At 43.1% G+C, this 25,147-nt stretch overlaps 1 protein-coding gene and 1 long non-coding RNA gene across 3 annotated transcripts; one reads left to right on the top strand and one right to left on the bottom strand.

The window, feature by feature from the left end:
• Window positions 1-349: 349 nt before the first annotated feature.
• On the top strand, window positions 350-22,108 carry cdca7b (cell division cycle associated 7b). 2 transcript variants are annotated; one of them, XM_063184850.1, is made up of 10 exons: window positions 350-407; window positions 10,749-10,864; window positions 11,243-11,374; window positions 12,498-13,136; window positions 13,757-13,816; window positions 14,317-14,487; window positions 14,883-15,029; window positions 15,912-16,061; window positions 20,682-20,818; window positions 21,468-22,108. In XM_063184850.1, exons 1-10 carry the CDS (start codon window positions 389-391, stop codon window positions 21,484-21,486), a joined length of 1,590 nt encoding a protein of 529 aa, XP_063040920.1. In that variant the 5' UTR covers window positions 350-388; the 3' UTR covers window positions 21,487-22,108. The 2 variants fall into 2 exon arrangements, with proteins under 2 accessions (XP_063040920.1, XP_063040919.1); XM_063184849.1 differs by lacking the exon at window positions 350-407 and adding an exon at window positions 10,261-10,373 and having other exon boundaries at window positions 10,745-10,864.
• LOC134435807 (uncharacterized) lies at window positions 5,573-8,565 on the bottom strand. Its single transcript, XR_010032099.1, has 3 exons — window positions 8,357-8,565; window positions 8,007-8,117; window positions 5,573-5,738 (listed from the first exon to the last, which is right to left on the bottom strand). It is a non-coding gene; the product is annotated as an uncharacterized LOC134435807 (long non-coding RNA).
• Window positions 22,109-25,147: the final 3,039 nt, after the last annotated feature.

Below are 25,147 nucleotides of genomic sequence, written 5' to 3'. Positions count from 1 at the left end.
TCCAGAGTGTATTTAGTGCGTTCTTTGCTTCTTCAACAGATGACATAAAAGATGGCAAAACAAAGCTTAAACAGCTGCTTGTAATTTCCGTTAAACTGCGCGCGCTTTGTGACAGGGCTACCTGCTGTGAGGATGCGTGGCTGTGCGCGGGCGGGCGCGCGCAAGGATGTGCGGCTACGGGACGCTGTTATTTCCTCTTCTCCCTCGCAAGACCATACGGTGCTACCGTATCATTTCGCTGTCATCGAACGAGTCGTTAGCTGCGCGCGTTAATGAAGGCTGTGAGAGCGGCTGCGAGTAAAGCAGCATTGGCGGAGGGGAAGCGCGCTGTCTTTTCCTGGGGAGGACAATCCGATGCCTCGCTTCACTTGCAGGTGTTCCGCTGACAATGCTGGAAACGCAGCCTGGTAGGTGCCAATTGAGCAGAAAATGAAAAAGAACGACAAAAGACATGCCATTATTTGTGGGCGAAAGATAGGCTACTCGTCGAGAGCAATCATGCGTCGTTAAAGCTTTGTGGAACTCTCAGCTGTCTCTGACTAACTTTGGAACCTCACTGACAGGGAGAGATGCCTAAACTGCTGTTTAGCAGTCCAAGACATCTGCTCCACGTGTTTTTCAATATTACATTTCTGATTGGTTAAAAATAATATGATCCTCCTATTAATGTTAGGCCTGTTGCCATTTTGGATCACCAGCTGAGACGGATCGGATGACTGGGGGAAAAGTTTGTCCTTTATAAAGTCTATGGACATTCTTTTCATAATTTCTGTTTATTCATGTTTATATGTTATGATGAAGAGAATCTGTGACAGAAACCTGTTTGTGACTTGACCACAATGCTCTTACATCAGTTACACACAATGCTCTTAGTCTTAAGCTACATCTTGCCATCAAAATGCTTAAAAAGCTCCTGACAGGGACCCATATTCCGCACTCCCTCTCTCCTTTGGGACCAGGACTAATCCCTTCTTCTGTCCCTGTCAACAGGATAAACGGCACAAACACATGGGTGATGATTTATCAGTAGCATACTGTGTCTTGAAAGCTGGCATGTTGATCTACATTGTCCCTGCTTTCTTCTTTTCTGGTACCTGACCCAGGATTGTGCATGAAAAAATAGAAGGTGCAGAAGTAGCAGTTTCGGGATATAGAAAGCTTTTGAATTGAAGAATAGAATAGGAAGCCATTGCCATTATACAATTAGACCTACAATGAGATTTAACGCTTCACCATAAATTGCTAAACATATGGAAAACATAATAGGGCCTACATAATGTATTGATCCCGAGCGAAATTAAATAAATGAAATTGATAAATAAATCTAATATAAAATGAACATAAAACTACTGACTACATAAACTTTACATAAGACTTGTACACAGGCACATATCAGCATCAGGTTTGAGTGATGAGCAGCATGAAGTGATAAAGCATTTGGCATTGGCATTTACAGACAATTTCAGTAGGCAGCTAAAACAGATGAACTGACTTGGTGCAAGTATGACAGTTTACAGCAGTGAAACAGATAATTTATAGTAATGGCATAACACAAATATGTGCATAATAATGTACAAACCGCAATGACATAATAGTGCAAAAATGAATGATAAATTACAGTACATGGAACAGTCCAGCACAGAGATGTCTGGACAGATTAACTGACCTAGAAGCAAGTGCAATATGACAGTGTTGTGACATTTACAGTGCAATATGAAAACTCTTTGATGTGAGCCCAATTGCTTGCAGCATTGTGGTAGTAATGATGGTGGTGACATTTTCCAGTGGTGTGCAAGCTTGTCATTTCCTCAGTGCAGTCTTGGGTTGAGTATGGTGACAGCCCGTGGGAAGAAATGGTCTGTTAGCCTCTTTGTTTTGGCTGGTATGGCCCTGTATAGCACCTGCCAGAGGGCAGCAGGTTGAAGATTTAAGATTCATGTTTTAAGATTTTGTAATTGTCACATGCTGGCACAGTCAGCAGTGAAATGAATGTTGCAACTGCTCGCTGCTGTGTAGGACAATAAATAATAATATTTAAAAAAGAAAAAAAGAGGTGGAAGATGGGGTGTGTGTAGTCCCTAATGATGCTCCTGGCCCTGCCAAGGCTCCGGGAGTTGTAGATGGTGATCAGGGGAGTTTGAGGACAGCCAGAGATCTTTTGTGCTGTGTTGGTCACCCTCTGCTGTCTTTTGTCAGCACCTGTGCAGTTTGAGTGCCACACTGTGTAGGTCAGCAGGCTCTCTATCGCTGACTGGTAGAAGGTCACCAGCAGGACTGTATCAAGTTACTCCTATCCTGAAGTCACTGCTGTGCCTTCTTGACCAGTGGTATTGTCTGTCCAGGAGAGGTCAGCAGAGATGTGAACTCCAAGGAATTTGAAGGTCTCCACCATAGAGTTAGAAAATAACACTAGAGGTGACCCCGCCCCCCTTTTTACGGCAATCTGTAGCGACCATTATCTGTAGGTAGATCAGAGAAATGGAAATTAACGGAGAAGGAGTCTCACCTCTGTCAAAAATGGCTTAATCATGTGAAAATGTCCGTCAACACACTATACAAGGACAATAGTTAAAGTGTGTTGCTAACTATGTTCATAAAATATATAATTTGATTTTTAAATGTATTTTATCGACTCATATGATTTAAGTAGATATTTAGCCTGACATTTCAGATCTGGTCTTTGATTAATGTGTTACTTCATATTCACACAGTTTTAGTCAATTTTTTGACAGTGGTGGGCCTGTTCTCCATCGACTTGCATTGACTGAAGGTGCCTACACTACCTACGGAAGTTGGGAAGCTCCATGTGCCATTTCCCAGTGCTGTCGCAAATTACCGTGTCACCTCTAGTGTTATTTTCTACCTCTATGGTCTCCACTCTCCACTCTTCGTGTACAGGTGGGCAAGCCTAGTTCCTTCCAAACCTCCGTGTTTGGATTCCCCTGGAGGCACTCAACACACACGGAGGTCTGGGAGCATTTAGCCGGATTCTATTTCTGGACTCAGGTGGGCAGGGACTGGGCAGCGATTTTTGTTCCGTGGGAAGTCTTGGAGATGTTCAGCGCCAGGTTGTTGTTAAGGGCACACCACCCGCTGAGTCGAAGGACCTCGTCTCTGTAGGCCTAGGCCACCTTGTTTCCTTTCTGTGATTATCCCACCCCACCACTTTGTGTCATCTGCAAAATTTCACAATGACGTTCTCAGGGTGGTCAGGTTGGGTCTGCAGTCATGCATGTAGAGTGAGTAGAGTATAGTGGGCTCAGCACACCCTTGGGGTGAGCTGGTGTTGAGTGTGCATTGCAGATGAGAGGTGGTGACCCAGCTTCAAGTGCTGGGCTCGATCAGAAAGTCTTTAATCCATGGTGCAGTTCGAGGGTGGGAGCTCCAGGGAGCCCCATTGGCCATCTTGTGGATGAGAATGTCTGTTATAACACAGCGTTGTAAATTTGTTGTTACCAGAATGGCAATGACCGAGTCGTAGTGCATCTCTAAAGGCCCTGTGTTATGTCATAGTAGAGTAGTATTTACCTTTCAATGACTATTGCAGCGTGCCTCAGATGGAACATTGTGCATTATTGGGCTACAGGCTGAGTCAATGAAGAGCATCCTGACATGGCTCCCCATTTTCACCAGGTGGCTCAGCTCTCTTCTTTACAGCATCTCAAAAGAATGTTGTCAGCAAGTTTATTTCATTTAATGTGACCCGAAAGGTTAAATATATTAAATGTCTGATGGTTACTGCAGACTGATGTCAGAATAGGCCTACTAATGTCAGACTTACATTACATTACATTACATTACATTACATTACACTTAACTGACACTTTTATTCAAAGTGACTTACAGTTAGTTTTTTTTTGTACAGGGTAATGTACAGTCCCTGCAGCAATGTGAGGTTAGGTGCCTTGCTCAACAGCAGTCATAGGACCTAGTTAAATTGCACATAACGCTGCATAATAAAGTGCATGAGGGTAAAGAGTATTCTGTTGTATGACGATGTTCAGATGTAGAAAGGGTTACTGAGACTGGGAGGTTATGAGTTTGAAACCCCAGTGGAAAAGTAAACAAGACTACCGCTGTCACCTATGTACCTAAGCTTAATCTATCTCTTGAGAAGAAAATACACTTCAATCAATTAGGTTGTCAACAGCACCAAGTTGGATGCAAATCACAGCGCTAAGCTGGTCTCTTAACAGTACACCATCACACTTGGGAGTGGAGTAGGCCTAGTGGAAGGGTCAACTGGATCCAGGCCCAGGGAGGCACAGGTGCCAAGGCAAGGGGTCCAGACAGACTAAATCTGCACACCCAGAGCCTTTGCCAGGCTACTGCTTACACCTGCTGAATTCCGCTTCGCTATGATGAAATGAAAGAAAGCGGCTGCTGTAGCCTACAACTTTTCCCAATTGGCCAGAACAAACTAAATCATCCCACCCTTAACCAAGAGATTATAGTTAAAATACATGTAGCCTAATAGGCTATTCCCATTGACAGTATATATGATTAATATAATATATATTATTATTATATATTAATTAATATATATTCTATTTACTGTCAATGGCTATTCCATTATTGAGTTTTTTTTCACTTGTCCCACCTATAACTATCTGATTCTGAGCTTTGTTACATTGCTATAAACATGTTGACTTCTGCTGTGGTTCATCATTAGGCTATTAGATTGCGGCACTGTTTTCCAATCAGTTCGGCTAATAGTTGCCAATATGACAATTTCAGAGTTTTATTATTTAGGCCTAATAGGTCTAAATAGGCCTAGACTTTTTAAATTGACACTTTTTTTCCACATCAGAAAAGTTGAATGACTAATATAGCCTAGTAACAGGCTAAAACTGCTCTGAAAACGTGTGCTCTCTATAATTGGGGTAGGGCCTAGACCAGAGCTGTAGAGAAAAGAGTTGGAGCATCCTTTGATCTTTGCCGACGAGTGGTCACGTGGTTTGCGTAGTCTACGCCCACCGCAGAAGGGTCCTATACACCGGGAGCTGTCAATACATTTCATTGAGCGAGAGCGTCCTTTAACGGTAATTATATCAGATTATGCCGCCCCCAAAAGAACGAGTTCGTTTTGTTTTTTGTAGGCCATTTTATGGCCTTCATTGTCATATAAAAACATTGAAGTGTCAGTACCGTAATACGGTAATATCATTGCAGTTACACTTTGGGAGGGAAACGTCATCTTAGCTAGGAAGCTCCATTACTTACCATTGAGATGCTAATTGTCCGTAGCCCTTGATAATGTCTATTTGTTTTGGATTCAGCAGAAGGACATTTTAATGGATAAAATACTTCCAATACATAAAAAGATAAATACATAAACCCAGCATGTCCCAGTTGTAGGCCTACAGTAATATAGCATTTGTTAATTTCAGCCTTTATGATGCTGGTCATCATCAGACCTGTCAAACCACTCAATGCAGGATGCAAATGAACATGAACATGATGCAATGAACATGAAGTAAATAACCCACAGCTGTACAACCTGTGCTTGAATGGTTCAATCTTTTATTTGAAATAAAAAAAATACTCCAAATAGAAACATAAAACAGCCCAAACAAAATAACTATGAATAAAACGGCATGTCTGTGTACATGACAAGACGTGTGTGTGTGTGTGTGTGTGTGTGTGTGTGTGTGTGTGTGTGTGTGAAATCAATAATGCATGAAGAATTGGAATTCACTGGAACATGCTGGAACTTCCAATGCATTGAAAGCATCAACCTATGACCAGAGAGGAGCAGACAGGAGAAGAAAAAAGAGAGAGGATTTATTTTATATACATGGCAAGGCTGTTGGTGCTGAAAGGGATTGATTTGAATATTTCAGAAAAGACTGATCTTGCTGGGATATTCACACATAACCATCTCTGGGGTTAACAAACAATGGTTAAGGGGGAATACAGTGAGCAGCGATTCTGTGGGCAAAAATGTCTTGTTGATGGGCAGAGGAGAATAGCCAGACTGGTTGGAGCTGATACAAAGGCAAAATTAAGTCAAATAACCACTCAATACAACAAAGGTATGCATACGAGAATCCCTGATTACACAGCACAATCTTGAGGCAAATGGTTTACAGCAGCAGAAAAACACATTTGGTGCCACTCCTGTCAGCCAAGAACGGAAAATGAGGCAACAATTTCGACTGGCTCACCATAAACGACACTAAAAGATCGGAAAAAATGTTGCCTAGTCTGATGAGTCTTGATATCTACATCTACACTCTCAGGTGGAATTGACAGAATTTTGTCGATAACAACATGAAAAGATGGACTCTGTCTTACATCAACGTTTCATGCAGGAGATATAATGGCATAGGGATATTTCCTAAGCACATTTTGGGCCAATTAGAACCAATTTATATTTGTTGGAATGCCACAGCCTACCCAAGACTTTGTTTAAAGGTACAGTGCCAAAATGGTAGGCCACACCCTGGAGGGACATTTATTGGAAAGTTAAATGGATCACACAGCAAGAATGGCGGACAATATTGCTCTGGACCCTTTGCTAAACCAATAATTAGCGTTCCTCCCTTCTGGAAGAAATTTTAGAATGTCTTGCTGTTGAAAAAATATATATATAAACACCATTTTCACCCTCATCCTATAGTATTGCTTCACAGAAGTGGAGAACAGTAGAATGCACACATCTACATGGAAAGCATATTTTTTTTAATACCACAGAGGAATATTTTAAGTTTTTTTTGGCAACTTAATTTATTGTACTGTGCTGCCCTAACAGCTTGGGCCTAGAGGACCTAGAGGACAAGACCAATGGCCATATTGTTTTTTTAAATGCCTGTTTACATGTGGATTGTGGAGAAGTGTCACGCTAGACAAATTTCTGTGAAAACAGACACTAAAAGTTAGTTATCTGATCTTACAAGGGTGGCAAGACTAGGCATTGCAACTATGCTGCCCATTTCTACTTGTCATTAACATTTATTAAAGTAATACATTTAAATTCACTGTGACACAGTACTCCACAAAATTCAAGTGAACACTGCACACTAGAAAATTGCATTTCTGCCTCATCCATGCAAGGGGGCAGTCCCCAATGGCGCAGTGTGGCGGGACGGTACCATGATCAGGGTACCTCAGTCAGGGAGGAGGATGGGGGAGAGCACTGGTTAAATACTCCCCACACCAACCTGGCGGGTTGGAGTCGAACCAGCATCCTTTGGGCTACGAGTCTGACACCCTAACCGCTTACCCACGAATACGACACAAATACCATTGTCTTGACACCCTGTCTGTCAACAGTCACTTTCACTAGTCCATACCTTTTGAAAACTGTCCTCTGGTATTTCTTGACCCAGTCTTGACTCAATTAACTTGTTGAATGGTTGTTCGGCGTCTTCCATTCTTACCTTGGCTATGTCTCTGAGTGCTCAATACCCTGTGCTTCTTAAAATACTCCTGTCCTGCACACCTTCCAGGCCATTCACAATCTTGCAACTATCTTGCCTTGCCATTCCCTCTCGCTACCTCGGTTTGGTCCTCGACCATCCTCCTCTCTGTCCCCTCTGCCCATCTCAGTACCATGGGGAATAGAGCTTTTTCAGTTTGCTCTGCTCCTCAGCTCTGGAATGCACTGCCCCCTGACTTATTACCCAAGTTCAAATGCAGACTAAAAACTCATTTGTTTCAGTTAGCCTATTCCTTAGGACTTTTTAACTACCGTTTTATTTTTGTTAAAAATGTGTTAATGTGTCTTCGTTTTATTATTACTTCTCTCTCTGATCCTTGAATGTTTTGAAAGGCACTTTTATTCTCTTGTTACCGTAGTTTTCATTTGAATTCCATTGGGATGGCGTATAGAAACAAAAAAAAAGACAACTATGTTGCTGTGCACATATATCGCGGCCCTACTAGTGTGACCAAAGTCCTATACATTTTGCAGCTAAAGACCTCAATCACCGGAAATACAAAATGTTAGACACAGATATAATATTACTTACTGTAAGGGGTCCTCAAAAGGTTAGTTAGGTTACCTTATCAGTGCAACTCAAGAAAGCCACCACCTGCAACTAAGCCATTTCTGGCAAAAGCACTTCCCCATCAACAGCAGCAGTCTCATGCAGTAGGAGCAGAATCATTTCCACCTGTAACACAACTCAATGGGAATACAAAAGACAAAAACAGTGATATTAGTCAAATGTTGAACTGGATCTGGACAGTTAAATATTTCACAGCCAGTCACTGCTGATTGAAAGAAGTGATTTTCAATGAATCTGTGGTATCATTATGACCAAGTGAATAATTACAACAGATGACAGCTATGGATTCTAGCACTTGGTAACACACCACCACCACCAGCCACCCATCCACCAAATGCACTCACAAAAGCGGAGTCCTGTGTGCTATACCATCTGGCCGGATACGTCATCAAGGGTGTACTAGGCGGCTCTTTGTGTTCGGCCTGTAAGCCTGCCTTAAGGAACAGTGACGACGCTGTACCGGACAACGCCACACTGCTGCAGATGAAGGAGTACAGAGAGGGCGCACTTCACCAGCCATCTACGGATGTATTCTCTTTACTGCAGCACGTTGAGCAGCTGTTTTCCGGGCCAGGACATCAGAAGCCCTAATGGAGTGCTCAGTCAGTGAACTAGTGGAAAGAGGCCATGACTGTGAAATCAAACCTTCCATCCTGCCATGATGTCAAGAGGAGAGTGATCACCAAATACACCAGGTTGAGGCTCAGGATTGCAGGTAAATGCATCAATAATGAAAGGGAAGAACCATGGGAAGGGAAAAAGCTACCTTGGCAGTAAAAGTCAAGCAAAGAAGGCTCCACCTCCTGCCAAATCCTTCCGATGGCTGTAGCGGTTCCCCACCAACACCACCAGTCTGCACCAGCCTGCTGTAGCGGTCTCCACCAACAATCTGCTAGAACCTAGATCCGAACAGAAAAATGACAACATGAACATCACCATTTCAATGCCTCGCAGTTCATTGTGAATCTAGCTATCGTAAAAGATACACGAGTAATGTAAGCTTAATGTCAGCTTAACAAGAAATGAGCAGGTAACATCACCATTGTATGCTACCCAAAAACAACAAATGACATCCTCGGAGACTGTACTTGTGATAGCCTGTGTCGACTCGACAGTGACACACGACACAGTAGACACTCAATGACACAAAAATCCCAAATTCTACTTAAGTAATACCTGAAGCCATGAACATCAGCATTTGAATGCCTCGTAGTCCATTATTGGATCTAGTTAGATAGCATAAAGATCTCCGTGCATCAACTAACTTGTTGACATTAGCTTCCAGCTAGCTTAGAAACGTTAGCTATTTATAAATGACCGATAAGCAAATAGCTCTGAAATCAAACACAACGACTGTATGGATATTGACAGAAGACAACAGGACGGTATCTTATAAAATATGTGACATGTCATCGTTTAAAATATAGATTGAAAGGTAGCATCGATGTTTTGCGAACACGTCAAATCCAAAGTTGAACCAGAAGCGCCGTGTTGAAAACGCTAGCTATTACCACACGATTAACGGTTTTTCACATTACCATTGTGATTTTATATTACCCAAACTGGCAAAATTACATCCTCAGAGACTGTACTTGTGATAGCTTACGCTGACAAAGACAGACAACTTTGATTAATCTCCCTATTATATCAACTTACCTGGGAAGTGGTCGACACGCCAACGACACTCAATGGCGTCCCCGTTGCTGCACAGGACCCTTTGAGCAAAATGAAGTGACGGCGAAACCCCGGATGTAGAGCAGCCATGCTCGTCCGCGGCCGTCAACAGCTTCAGGACAACTCTTTCTCTACGGCTCTGGCCTAGACTAGTGTTACTCCCGCTAAATATGTGCTCACTGTTTTGCTTCTTCCATTTACTGTAACATAGGCCTACATAACCCCAGTCCAGCCTCTTTGCTCTCGGTAGCCTACATCTGCAGGGAAGGCATTTTCGCGCGAAACTCGGGGAGCGTGTCGTGGACTGTTCCATTTCCACACAGCTGCAGAAATGGGTGTGTTCTGTTTTACTAATTACAGTTAAAAGTAAGCGTAGACGGAAAACAACCAATGTAGATCCTATAAAATATGTACAACTAATAATAATATAAACCTTGTTAACATACGAAACAAACACAATTTAACTGGTAAAGTTACTTTAAAGGTTAGCGCAAATGATCCCCCTACTTGCTGTCATCATAGGTCCTCACCTCCATATTGTTTTTTCATACCCATTCATTCTTTGTGAGGCGGAGTTGACTTGCATGCTTCAACATGGTTAAATTAAGAACTCGTCCTAAAACACAAACGCAAACTAAAACTAAAGAAAGTCGTCCTAAAACACGGACGCAGACTAAAACTAAAGAGGTAAGTCGTAATTAACAGGAAGGTAACGTGTTGGTGGTGTTCTTGTTTTTGACACGGTTTTCGTGAGACTTCTCAATAACTTCACGCTTCCTTTGATGAAAGGCTGCGTGCTGTGTCGTAGCCTGTGATCTTTAAATGTCTCCATTTGACGACAGCCGTTTAAAGCACTGACATTAACATACTCGCTCATTAGATTTTGCAGCCTTCTAATAAGTTATATGTTTAATACATTAATGTTGTTCCGAGTTTTTCCTTAATGCCCTGACTTGGTCACTGCCATCCAGCAGCCTTGCAGCAATTTTTTGGCTTGACAACATGTGTTGATTTTTTAGTCGAATAGTGTTAAAAGTGATTCTCTGCATGCTTTTCAGAAAGTTGCTGTAGTGGACAAACGTAAGAGGAAGAATGACAGGGAAAGAATGACCATTGTAAACCACCACACAGAGGAGGAAAGTCGGGATAGCCTGCAGTCTGAGGACTCCGGAAAGGCTGTAAGTGAATCACCTCATCGGCCTAACCTGGCCTGTTTGCCCTCAGGACACCAAGTGGTGCTCTGCGGATCTCTTGACATTATTTCCTTTTGTTTAGTTAGATCTTTATTGCAATCATGCGTTTTCTGTGTATTATAATAAAGTTTATTTAAATTTCGACATCAGTTGACACACCCCCTTCCTATTGTAACATGATTGAACCACACATTGTAGTAACAAGTGGCTCCACAAAATAATACGTTACTGACATTCTGTCAGCTTAATTTAGCTCAGTTGACTGTACTTTCATGCTGCAACATTGTCAGGTAAACATTTTATAGTTATTATTTTGCGAAACGTTAAACGTTCACTTCTCATCCTATCCTATCCTGCTTGTAGGATCTTTGTTTTCCCTCTAAGTTCGTCACAGATGAGCTTGTCCACATCTTCATGGACACAGAGAGTGAGGAGGAGTTTGAGGGGTTCCCATCCACAGACAAGACGCCACAGAGGGGGAGAAAGAGGGCCAAGGTATGAAGACCACCGACTGACCGTTCACCATGGCTCTACCCTATCTATTGTATTTCTTACTGTAAGCCAAGCTGTGTCATTCAGCACACTGTGCTTTGCTGGTGTATTTCTGAAAGACTCGAAATATAGAATCCCTATGCACAGCCAGTGTGTAGGTGCTGGTGATATGCAGTCGGAAGCAATAAAAACGGGGTGAATCACAGCACACTGCCAACTTTTATTGTTTATTCTGATTAAGAAAGTGCTTCACTGTCAAAAAACTTGATGAAGTGGCAGCATTGTTCACCAGAAGAAACATGCAGTAAATCAAAGTCGACTAGGGTGCAGTGAGCCCTGTTATGGACATTCTGAGTATTCTCCTATTCCAGACTTGCCTGGTTAACACCAGACCTAATCACAAGTGAGATTAGGTCTGGGGAGTTGCCTATTGTAAATTCCGTATGGGGCCGGAATACTTAGCTATTATGACACACTGCCCTGCTCTCTGATTGGGCAGAGAAACTGTTAAGGTCGGAATGCTTGGCCATTATGACACAGATCCCATGATCTTGTACGTTATGAGTCATCCTCGCCATACTGTCTTTCAGATCGAAACGATTGTGTAGAACTAAAGGCAGTATGGGAGTTCCCAGGCTAATTCCAGACAATGATACAGGTCAATGATTCCAGATAATCTCAGAGGTGTCAATCCTTCTATGAGGGGTGACTTAACTGAGTGTTGCTCTACCTGTCTCATTAAAATCAGGGCTGGGAGGATTGACTATTATAGTGCACTTACATGTATTTGGTTTAAATGTATTGTAGTAGTATTATAATTACATGGACAATTGGCCTATTAGTGCACCTGGCTTCATGGGGATTTACAATTTAGTTGGCAGGACAGGCATTTGCATTGTTAAAGTGTGCAAGGTGCTTGCCAAAAAGTTGGCCACAGTTTCTGTTGTCCAGGTTGTTGTTACTGTATGCTGTCTGGATTGTTTATCTTTTTCAAGCTGTTGTTTATGTCTTCTGAGTTGTTGTTGATGTTGTCTGAGCTGTTGTTTCTGTCATTGGAGCTGCTGTTGACATTTGAGCTGTTTGTTTTCTGTTGTCTGAGCTGTTGTTTCTGTTTTCTGCTGAGCAGTCGGTAGAATCGGAGGTGGAGGACAGCGATGTGGACACAGGCTTCGACTCGGACGGGGAACGTCCTGCGCCACCACCACGGCGGCGGAGCTCCGGGCTCTGTGTGGCTTTCCGCTTCCCCATCAAGAAGAGCTCGACCCCCAGCTCCAGCTCACCACCCACGAAGAAGGCGAAGACGCAGGCCGCCGCGGCCAAGCCTGAGCCCAAGAGCAACAAGCGTGCCCCAGCGAAGAAGACCAGGGAAGACAACGAACCCAAGAACAACAAACGTGCCCCAGCGAAGAAGACCAGGGAAGACAACGAACCCAAGAACAACAAACGTGCCCCAGCGAAGAAGACCAGGGAAGACGAGGACGTGGTCACACGGGGACAGACACGGACGAGGAGAAAGACCCAGTCACCCAGGAAGCCTGTTGTCACATTGGCTGACGCACTCCGCACAGGGCAAGAGCCCATACCTGTAGCAATCGCGGCCAAGCGGGGCAGAGGAGGTGTGAAAAAACAGGTGAAAGAGGAGGATGGAGAGGAGGAAAACAGAGAGCCAGAAAGGGAGGATGGAGAGGAGGAGGAGGAGCAGGATGAGCTTTCTACTCAAGCGCTGAATAAAAGGGCCAAGAACATCCAAGAGAACAAAGCCATGGTAAGTTCTACCTTTTTATACAAACTTGAGGTGAACATGTATTGCGGTGGTGAAATACTCATTGTCCCTCTCCACTGCATAGAATCTATAGAACAAAACAATTGCGAACACTTGCATGAACACACACAATACACAGTATATACATTCACAGACAAGTAATAAATTAACTTTAAGAATGTGCACTTCATTGTTGCAGTTTCCTTCCATTCTGTATTCTACAGCTTCCCCCTGATTTTCAAACCAAGGGTATTAAATTGGTCCTGTGCCACTCTTGATTTACTACAAACTGTCACAGTGTTAGTTTTTAGTTTTTAGATTTGTGAGCATTGTTTAAAAAAAAAAAAAGTCAGAGGCACCATAGCCCCTGTTGGGAAGTTGATAACGGTGCACCAAAACACATACGATGGAAGTACACACACACACACACACACACATATTTGATGCAGACCCTGTGATATAAGGTTGTCCAACTGACACAAACACTGTTCGCGTTCATTACGTTTTCTTTTCTTATTTTAACTCCCTTATGAAACTTTGGAATTGCAGAGTTAGAGATGTTGAGATGCCCTGTAGTTTATAATTTCATCACTAAAATTCTTTGTTTTTGCCCTCAATCCCAGCTTGCCAAACTCTTTGCTGACTTGGAGACTGTTGAACAGATTTCTCCAGTGCCCACCCCTGTAAGTTGTTCTCTCTCCCCTCCACAGTTCTGTTGAAGACCATAATGTTGTTGCTCAGGTCCTATGTGAGGCTATGAAACTAGTGTAGTTGTACATCAGAATGTTCAAAGGCAAGGTGTTCTTAATTTTCAATCATAATTTGTAACACACATTACACACTGCCTTAGTAATTTCCAGTGTTTACACAGTTCAAGCGAAAATACATAAGAATAAAGACCATTACACAAAGCCGTTCACTTCTGTATACATTATAGTATAAAATACACACAAGGATGAATGATGACAATATCAACACATCAATGCATGCATGAATCCATGGAATATAATGGGGGGGCAATACTGTTGTAATGTTGCAGAATACTTTTTTATTGAGGTATTTTTCAACACTATTCCCACCAGTTTTGTCCAAATTGACTTTAAAAGACTAGCCTATGGCATTTGAACAGATGAATTTCTCTATCTGTTAACTGATTGTGTGTGTACGTATGTGTGTGTTTCAGAAAAAGAAGAAGAGTCCTAAGAAGCGTGCGTCGGCGGTGGTGCCGGATAGCGAGAGGCGTAACCCGTCCCGTAAGGCTCGTCCCCGAGAGCACTTTGGCGTGGAGGAGAAGCTCCCTCCTCTGGAGCGCGAGTTCTCAGTCAAGAAGGTAGACCTGCAGAAACTGCTGGAGGTGAGAGATGATGACACACAGACACACACACACACACACACACACACACACACACACACACACACACACACACACACACACACACACACACACACACACACACACACACACACACACACATACAGAAACACACAGACATCTGTGGGGAGTGAAATAGTTTTTTTTAATGCAGAAGAATTGGTCAGAGTCTTAAGTTTTAGGCATTATTTATGACATGTTTTTTTTTGTTTTTCAACAACTGTTCATACATTTTTGAGGACTGCCCATTTTCAATCAAGCAACCCAGTGCCTAGGTCTCATACTCGGTGGTGAATGAATGTTTGACTTCAAAGCTGAATAAAAACAAAAACAGACAAAAGACTATGTGTAATTCTTATTTTCCTTTTCTGTTGAAGGTGGCTTCTAAGTCTCGTGGTAAGAGGTCCACTGATCAGAAGCGCTCCAAAAAGAACAACTCCTTCCTGCCTGTGGAGGATGTCACTCAGGACGACCTGGACAATGTGGCCGACCGCCCTTGCGACAAAATCCTCGACAAAGAGAACGTACGTACCGCAATTCCTCGATCTATACCCCGGCCTCTAATAGTAGCCTGCCTCTTTAGCCTGATCTAAATCAAAGCTAAAACTAAATAAAAGCCTTTTTTGTTTATTGAAAGACTCCTTCAAGTTGTAGCCTGCCCCTATTTTAAGCCTGGTCTAAAGTAATGTCTTGTTAATAGTAGCCCTGGCTATTATTTGAAGAAATGCCGGTATAGAGCTTGAAAGTGACGTCACTTCCCCCGATTTCATGGGACCTCAACGGCGTTTTTAGCCGAAAATCGTAGCATGTAATCCAATGGCGGCATTAAAATGATATTTCGATCCCCTTCGAGTTGTGCCACGAGCTCCAAATATGTTGTTTCTGATATTTTTGTTTATTTTTTCGTACGAACCCCTAAACTTTTTAGAAAGCTGTGTTTCTTCACATTTTTCATGCAGACGGAACAAAACATTGATACTTCAGCATGAATAATCTTTATCTAGCCTCTTAAACAGCATATTTGTAGCCCAGCGCATGTAATGACTGAAATCGGAAGATATTTCCTCACTACCATGTTGTTAGATGGTCCGCTTAGGTCCCGTGAAATGCGGAACTAAGGGGCGGGACTTTAAAGCTCTATGTGGCTCTAGCCACATAATCATCAATAAAGAGAATGTATGGTGACTTGAGACTGAATGTCCACACAGATGCCTCCTTTCAACCAATCATCAAACTTGCTCTATTTTCAACATTTGAAATGGTCCTACTGTTTTGTTCTTAGTATATCATGTGTGTGCTGTTTTGTTTGTTTGGTAAAGCACATTGAACTGACATTGTAAATAAACACAAGTAACACTAAATAGTGTCCTAATAAACCAACCCCTGTCCTGCCTTGTCCTCCACAGGGCAGCACATGCCACCAGTGCCGGCAGAAGACCCTGGACACCAAGACGGCGTGCCGCAGCGACCGCTGTGCAGGGGTCAAGGGGCAGTTCTGTGGACCCTGTCTCAGGAATCGCTACGGAGAAGACGTCCGCCAAGCACTCCTGGATCCCGTAAGCATGCCTTGCTCCTCCTAGTGGTGTGCGTGTGTGTGTGTGTGTGTGTGTGTGTGTGTGTGTGTGTGTGTGTACTACAAAACTGTGTATGGTAATGTGTCTCACTGTTGTGTGTGTGTGTTATGTACAGTGCATATGCACATTTGGTGTCTGGTGGACCATCTTCCCATGTTTGCTTGTGCACTCATTCTGAAGGACGACATGGAGACCCACACTGGCAGGCTTACAATGGGGTCAGGTGGGACGTTTGGTAGATAAGGTTGAGCCATGGGTCTACACAGTATGATCTAGACCAGTGTTTCTCAACAGGGCCTGTACCACCCCTCAGGGGGCGTTGGGGAGCTCTAGAGGGGACGTTGAGAAGTATAACCCTGAGAGGGGGCGGTGCTTAGTTGCCATTGGGGGGCATTAGTCCATTTGATTTTTTTAATAGTAAGGGGGCGTTGTCAGGCTTATGATGGGGTCAAGGGGCGTTGGGAGGCTTAGGATGAGGTCTAGGGGGGCGTTTGTTCAAAAAAGGTTGAGAACCACTGATCTAGACAGTGTAAACACAGCCCTTATAGAACAGCCTTGCCACTCGCTATTAAGCTCCATTGTACCAGTTGTTTGTATTAGTTCTATGGTTTTTGGCTTCAGTTCCAATGAGTTCTCCACTAGTCGCTCATCGGAGACCAGAATGAATGGGACCCAATGGAGCTAGATGCTGAAAATCTTAATTTTCACCCAGGTCTCATCAACAAAGGTCAGATTTGAATGTCGTTCTGGAGACTTCAATAAGGGTTTCACTCAACAGTTTAATAAAAAAGGACATATGTCCGTTTGATTTGTTACAGGAGGCGTTTTTGTTGCTCACTACTCACTAGCATTTTGCTAAGCATGTGACGTCATAGACACTTAAAATCACTTTTTTAAGCATATGCATGGCTCAAAAGTTCTAAAACTCAGCCGTGGGTATTTTCTATATATAGTCTTTCGAAAGCAACATCCGAATTACACAAGAAAAAATCATATACTGCGATAAAGGCACCATGAGGGGTTTTGCTCCATAGGACTCCATTCATTCTAGTCTCCGGGCCGCCACGTGGATAAGGGTGGAACTGCCCCTACAGCTCTAAATCTGCCATAGAACTAACACAAACCTGCCTCGTTTCGGAAACTGGAAATACACCGTGAAACTGTAAAAGTATAAAATAACTTTTCCCTCCACTTTATTCCTAACCAACGACGGAAAGGAGTGGGCATTTGAAACAGAAGCAGTGTTAACTTGACTTAAGACACAGGAAAGGCAAATGGCATGATACAGATGAGGAGATGCAAATGAATGAAAGTTCTATGACAATTTAATTATCAACTGCAAGGTAACATTACATTTAACTCAAGGTTACTGTAGGTTACATAGGGTACAGTGAAATTAAATACAGTTTACCCATGATAGACAGACAGACAGAGAGAGAGAAAGAGAGAGGGAGAGAAAGACAGAGATTGGAGCCCCTTTAGAGATGGAAAGAGACTCCCAGAGGAATTTCTGAGGTGAGCTTATATACGGCAACCCCCCACCCCAAAGGTGTCCTTTGTCTTGCAAGGGCCAGTGACACCCCACCCCAGTGGTTTGAGCCACCACATGGCATGGGGGGAATGACCCCTAAAGTCAACTTTTACCAGATAACAGCAACAGTAACAACAACAATATCAGTTCTGGGTCATCCAACAATTTCCATATTTACAGTTGACCCTTTGATACAATGAGATATGTCAAAATCGCATTGAATCACAAAACAATGGATGGCTGGAGATGATAATGTTGATGGCTGGTGGAACCTGGTACTGTTTCACACAGGGCACTGATGAATGTAAAATATATCAGTATCTCTGTGTGGCTACTAGTGACTAAAGGTTCTTTCTTGAGGGGTCCGTCACAGCAGGCATCCTTTATCATGGAGGGGTGTCGAATTCTGGCAGTCTTCTTATCTTATCAGTCTTTTCAGAGTTTAGGCATTTGCATACAGAATGATTGACTGACTGACACAGCATATGGCTTGGAAGGTAACCAGCTGCATCAGAGGTTTTCATTGAAACAGTTAAAATACATTACACTTGTAATTTCATCCCAGCTAACCAGTCTTCTGGTCTGTTAAAGAATATATTCACATATTTAGCATCACATTGGTGTTTACATTATTGTCAGAGAAGAAATGAACAGTAGTGTGTCCTATGAGTGTTATCTCACTTGTTGCTAACTGAGGCCATTTTATTAATGCTTCTTTGCCTCAGGCCTTTTTTTTGCTCAGGGCAGGCTACAGGGCAGGGCTTCACATTTTCCCTAATTGTAGACTTTGACTGTACTTTGCAGCCTTGCTACTTACATAATGGCACCAGTTCATTTGCAACCTCAAATAGATAACTTTTAGTTAGGACACATAATCAGGTAAATATTCTTCCACACAATATTTGGTTGTAGGTAATAATACTAAAAGCAAGGCCTTTGCGGTTTCACACATAAACAGCTCTAGTCTTCAAACAGCTATCCGATGCACACAACTAACGAGCCAGCACAACATAAAGTCTACTGCTCTAAGCCTATGCAAAGAAGGACGGCCTTTTAGACGAGCCTAAACGGTTCCAACCTGCAAACAGCCTGTCTATGGCTTTATAAGCACACACAACAGCTAAGACATATTATATAACCTTTCAACTTTCACATGTGCAGTATGAATATAACAGGCATTGTGAATAATTTCTTGAAGGTGGCGAGGTAAACCGCCAAGGTGATAACTTTTAAAACGTGAAAATGCCCCGTGCGCAATTTACTAAAGCCACGCGGTGGGGACACAGTAATGCATTACATGGCTATGAGAAATCTATGCTCATTAGCAAGCAAACGTGTCTTCTTACCACACCGCTGCGTTGTGACTTTGTCTGCGTTTAATTGCGCTGATCCGTGGGCATCTCACTTCGAAATAAACTCTTAAGATGGCGTGAACACATCTGGTCAAAACCTGTGTGAATACTGTTCATACTGGGAGAAATACACAAATCATCCATCATACGCATAGTGGAGCAACGGTCTGAAAATCATAGGCATGTCGTGAACATTTGTGGATTTTCTCCTTCTTGGAGGTGGCGGCGGTCCTGCGCGATATCTTTCGAAGGTCGGCGAGTCACACGAGCTGCTTTGATCATTATCAGTCTCGAGTGATGCGCGACGCTTGAGAAAGTATGGCGGAGGATGGCCGAGTCCAAGTTGCCAACATTTTTTCGCGTCATGTCCTGCTTTGTTGCAGGATTTACAACATTTGCTGTGATCGCTTACTTTTCGCCTAGTGCGCTTCTTTTTGGGCCTTTGTTTGCTCGACCTTGCAAGGCATCGGAGAGCAGCCACACTGCGCTCTTTTAGAGAGGCGTCGCTAACCACAGCTTTTGTCTCGGCATCACATGGCGCGCGGGCAGATGTGCCAGCGGCATCTTTGCATTCACGACTCATTTTCCAATTTATGGGTTCCATATTTTTCACAACAGTTCCAAGGAAATCATTTAGCCGTTCAATTTTCTCATTTTGTTCTTCAATCACTTTCTGCTGCTTCTCATACAGTATATGCATAATGCCTTCAGAATATTTGCGTTGCTTTGCTTTTGTCTTACGCATGCCATAAAACAACCAGTAATGATATATATCTTCCTCCTTAGATTCTACCGTAATGCGTTTGGTAGCCAGCTTATCTAATGTATCAGCCAAAGTGCACTTCACTGCGTCCAGAAGTTTACTTCTGCCCAAATGTTTATCCATTCTGCATGGGAAGGATAGCTGAACTTTCTGAATTTGCTGGTGAGATTGTAACACTTTGCCAATGTACTTGAAATAAGTTAGATTCCTACTCACCAACCCTCAGATTTGTTCACACGTCCCGATGCAGAATTGTTTTTCGTTAATCTGACTCCAAATTTTTGCGCATCCAGATCACGTCGGGCGCACCACTGTAAAAGTATAAAATAACTTTTCCCTCCACTTTATTCCTAACCAACGACGGAAAGGAGTGGGCATTTGAAACAGAAGCAGTGTTAACTTAACTTAAGACACAGGAAAGGCAAATGGCATGATACAGATGAGGAGATGCAAATGAATGAAAGTTATATGACAATTTAATTATCAACTGCAAGGTAACATTACATTTAACTCAAGGTTACTGTAGGTTACATAGGGTACAGTGAAATTAAATACAGTTTACCCAAGATAGATAGACAGAGAGAGAGAGAGGGGGAGAGAGGGAGAGAAAGACAGAGATTGGAGCCCCTTTAGAGATGGAAAGAGACTCCCAGAGGAATTTCTGAGGTGAGCTTATATACGGCAACCCCCCACCCCAAAGGTGTCCTTTGTCTTGCAAGGGCCAGTGACACCCCACCCCAGTGGTTTGAGCCACCACATGGCATGGGGGGAATGACCCCTAAGTCAACTTTTACAAAGATAACAGCAAACAGTGACAGCAACAATATCAGTTCTGGGTCATCCAATAATCTCCATATTTACAAAACCAACCAGTGGCGTATCTGGACTTAGAGAATCTGTGGTATGACTGACCTGACCTCCTCTATAACCCTGTTCCCCGTCCTGTTTCCTTGTAGGAGTGGGAGTGTCCTATCTGCCGAGGCCTGTGTAACTGCAGCATCTGCCGCAAGAGAGAGGGCCGCTGTGCCACTGGCAACCTCACCCACATGGCCAAGCACTTTGGACACGGCAACGTCAAGCAATACCTGGAGAGGTGCGTGTCTTCAATAATGTCCTACATCCTGCATTTATTAGGAGATTGTAGGGCTGCCCTGCCGTGGCCAACCGGTGGGGCGCTCGTCTGCCGTGCGGCCGACCCGGGTTCGATTCCCGGCCCGGGTCATTTGCCGACCCCTCCCCGTCTCTCTCCCCGTTCACTTCCTGTCCACCTCTCGCACTGTCCTGTCATCAATGGAGTCTTAAAGGACCAAAAATTAAATCTTTTTTAAAAAAAGAGAGAGATTGTGGGGCTTTGTATGCCTTTATTATGGTAGGACGGCATGAGAGCGAAACGGATAAGGATGGGGAAATTAACCTGAACCCAGTTCCCCGTATCCATTGTGCGGCGATCCTGCCCACCCAGTCACAGAAAATCCACACATCCAACATTTAAATTTTATTTGGTCACTGTTGTCTTTTAGTTTGTTATTTAGATTATTGAACAAATACAGATTAATGAAGAATTCCTGTTTTCCTCACTGATTAATCAAGAATTCTTTATTTTTCCAATCTGAAAATGTGTGTATAGAACCATCCTGACCAAAGGCAGCTAACACAATGTTCTATGTGTATTTATCTGTATTGTTTTGTCTGTCAGTCCTGGCACTTGTAATGAAAGTCTCTTCAACCCTTCTCCTCCTCAGCCTTCAAAAGCAGCTGTAATGGAAATCTCTCTTGGCCTGCAGGGGGCGCCCTTTCCCCAGGACACAACTACAGGACAAGCAGTTTCGCCCCTAGAAATGTATACAATACATTATGTCTTCGTGTTCATCCATAGAGATGTATAATATCTGAATGTCTTCACCAATTTCACACGACTAGAGAAGAGGCATATTCATACTTGGACATGCATAAAATCTGCATGTCTGCGCACACCATGCCATGACTAGAAGAGTGGCGCATTCACCACTTTGCCACACAAATCCAATCCACAGTACCGTACAGATTTTAGCCATTTTAACAGTTAAGCTGTTTTTTTAAAGCCCTATTGAGAACACTGTTGGTTTGTGCTGTCCCAGAAAGTTTTTAACTTTTAGATACTGTAATCTAATGAGGTTGCATTTTAACCATTGTAAGAACTTTGGACAAAGAGCATAATTGCTTACCTAGGTTGGTTATGGAAATTTTCAAGAAGTTTGCAAAGAACAAATGGCACTATATGAACATAGTATATATTTTTTGTTTGTCTTCTGTGTTTTTTGTTTATCCCCGATGTGTAAAGTCTTGTATGGAAGATTATTCTGTACCAGAGGGTTTTTTGTACCAATAAAAGTAGAGTAAAATAGCAACAGTTTAGTGTGGTGTTCTTACTGTCGTCTCAATATTTATTCATGTAAGTCAAATTAATTTTAGAATTGTGAATTAACAGTATTTGAAGATTTATTTCCCTCAAGCCTAAACTCATACATTCAATTTCAAAAAGAGAGTAACCATTTAAGTTTTCTTTGGCAAAATTACATTTCTAAGAGTAATTATGAAAAACTGTAAAATCACCCTTTTTAAAAAATAGAAGAAATAAATACAAATTAGATCACACAATACAGCTTATTTATTTTAATAATGGAAAATAATATTCTAATATTCTGGGCATTGCACAGAGTATTTGCATGACAGAACACCAGTAAGCCATCAGGGATTTTTTTCACTTTTGAACTTTTTTGTGTTTACCATGACTTGTATTTTTTTAATATACACGTATATATCAGGGTCAGCTCTTGCAAAGACCTTGCATTTGATTTTCCCTGATTAATCAGAGGAGTCCCTTGATTTTACAACAGGAAAATACAGTGCATGTATAAAACCCAATGTCCCATAGGAAACTCTGTAATGCTTGATTCATTTGACGTTTTGGCCTTAGCCAATCACGAGAGAGGGAGGGAGTTGGAAGTTTTTATGTGTGACAGTTTGACTGCCGCGTGCTGCAATAGACATACGCTTTGCATCTCCTCAGGAGAAATGGGTTGACGATGCAAGTAGGACCAGATTAATGCTCGCAGAGCTTTGAAATGGCGATAGCCAGGCTAGCCTTAGCTCTGACCTGATGTCACCTCGCAGTCACCTGTGTGTCCAGATGATGAGTAGTTTAACCTGCACTGACCTCCGAAAGACCTCTCCTGAGTCCTGTCACAGGCTATTAGGTCCTTAGGGCACGACACACAGAGAGAAAGAGAGAGAAGTAGCAATCTGGCTTCTGGCACCTAAGTGAGCCTTCAAAGAGATTCACTTGGGGAAATGTCAGCCTTTATGGTTGTCTGGGACAGGACGGGACTCCACCAAGCTGCACCAAATTCACATGTTTAGTTAGTGTTTTCACCTCTGACTGACCTCTGGATGACCCTTCCATATGACCTGCATATGACACGGGGAAAAAAATCCCTCTTACAGACACTCTTGTGGCATGATTAGCTGATTAAATGAGAATAAAATGTGTAGTTACTGTATTTCACTTAAAAAAACATAGGTAGATTATTCAAACATATTCGTTGTTGGCAACACATTATGTAAAGTGTACAGTAATATATGCCCTACTGTATATTTTGTAGGTGTAAATAAAATCATGAATGAAAGTGATAATTTGTAGGAACAAATACACTTGGATATTCTGTCAACTTTCCTTTTCCTTCATCTGATTTAAAACATTTTTCTTTTTTTTCTTAGCAATTATACATGTATTCTTGAATTTGCATTTAAGATACTTTTGCATATGAACTCTACAATTCACTTGTGCTTAGACAAAAATACTGAATGTTTCAATATGAGAGGGGGGAGCAGACTTCCACATCCAGTCCCACACCATGCCTTTGGTGCCTCCAAGACTTAAATTTGCTGCCAAGATGTGTTTTTTTCCCCCCATGCTCTTTCTCTCTCCAGCCCCCCCCTGTTGTCAAATTACAGTGAATATGTTTATTATTGTGCCAGCTGGAATACTGGCAAAGAGAGAGAAAGAGGGAACATGGTGGTAGCCTACACACAGTACAGTCTCTAGTGGGGATTAATTTAACACTAAGGGACACAGACAGAGCTGGACTGGGGGAGAAATACGGCCTGGGCACTTTTAGCTCAAAGGGGCACCTCATAATAAGCGGTGCAGAACTGACTCACTGGTGGGGCCCGCACCCTCGTGGGCCCCTATTTTCTGAAATTAGTGAAAGCCCATTGGGAAACTCCAACTCCCATTGTCATTGTGACACAGCACTCCACAGCACACAAGTGAACACTGCACACTGCTCACAACGAAATTGCATTTATGCCTCACCCGTGCAAGGGGGCAGCCCTCAGTGGCGCCCCATGGGAAGCAGTGCGGTGGGACGGTACCATGCTCAGGGTACCTCAGTCATGGAGGAGGATGGGGGAGAGCACTGGTTGATTACTCCCCACACCAACCTGGCGGGTCGGGAGTCGAACCGGCAACCTCTGGGATGCAAGTCTGACGCCCTAACTGCTCACCCATGACTGCTAAGAGCATAAGATAAAATATATATATATATACACACACACAAACACACACACACACAAACACACACGCACACACACACACACACACAGACACATATATACGCCCACCGGGAAATGCTCGCTATGCCAGATGGACAGTCCAGCCCTGGACACAGATTTAACACTCATCTAGTTGGTGCTACTCTCCAAGTGAAGGATTTACACTGTAACATGTGCAGCACTATGTACCAGTAGTACCACAAAAAACCCTCCACTGAATGCTCTGCGACGTCCCTTTTGTTAGACGCTAAGTTCATTTCCACTGTGCTTCCTCAGCTTCTGTCAGCTCTGTTGCTGCTCCTACTGCTAGTGGTGGTGCTCTCAGCCTGGTAATCACACACACACACACACACACACACTGATAAACACACCAGCCCCTTCGTACACAGGTACCCATGCACTTCAGCACACAAACACACACCCAGGGAAGCTGACATGGGGGGACAAAGGGGTCATTTGTCCAGTGCCCTGAAAGAAGGGGCTCCCAGAATTTGGTTGTCATTACATTTCATGTATTGGGTGAGGGGGCCCTTTCAGATGACTTTGTCCCGGGCCCAGGTAAAGCTGTCAGAGACCCTGCACACACCACACCACATTAGGCTGCTGCCCACCAGCTTCGTGTTGTAGCGGCGTTGATGAGGCTCTAGCTGTGGCGATCTCTCAATCACTCCTCCACTGCCCTCTCCTCAAGCCAACTCACCCGCTGCCTAGTTAGTTAGTCCCCCACACACCCACACACATCAACCCCCCTCTGCACGCACGCATGCATACACAGGGCTGCTGATAACTTGGACTGCCCTCCCCAACACATAAAATGGGGAACCAATTC

This window comes from Engraulis encrasicolus, chromosome 20, assembly GCF_034702125.1.
Source record: "Engraulis encrasicolus isolate BLACKSEA-1 chromosome 20, IST_EnEncr_1.0, whole genome shotgun sequence".
NCBI lineage: Eukaryota > Metazoa > Chordata > Actinopteri > Clupeiformes > Engraulidae > Engraulis > Engraulis encrasicolus.
This window is presented reverse-complemented; position numbering and strand designations above follow the sequence as displayed.

Coding starts and splice junctions, on each gene's coding strand:
- cdca7b (XM_063184849.1), top strand. CDS start 10,281: ATGGTTAAATTAAGAACTCGTCCTAAAACACAAACGCAAACTAAAACT. Junction 10,865..11,242: donor CTGAGGACTCCGGAAAGGCT/GTAAGTGAATCA, acceptor TCCTGCTTGTAG/GATCTTTGTTTTCCCTCTAA. Junction 11,375..12,497: donor GGGGGAGAAAGAGGGCCAAG/GTATGAAGACCA, acceptor TCTGCTGAGCAG/TCGGTAGAATCGGAGGTGGA.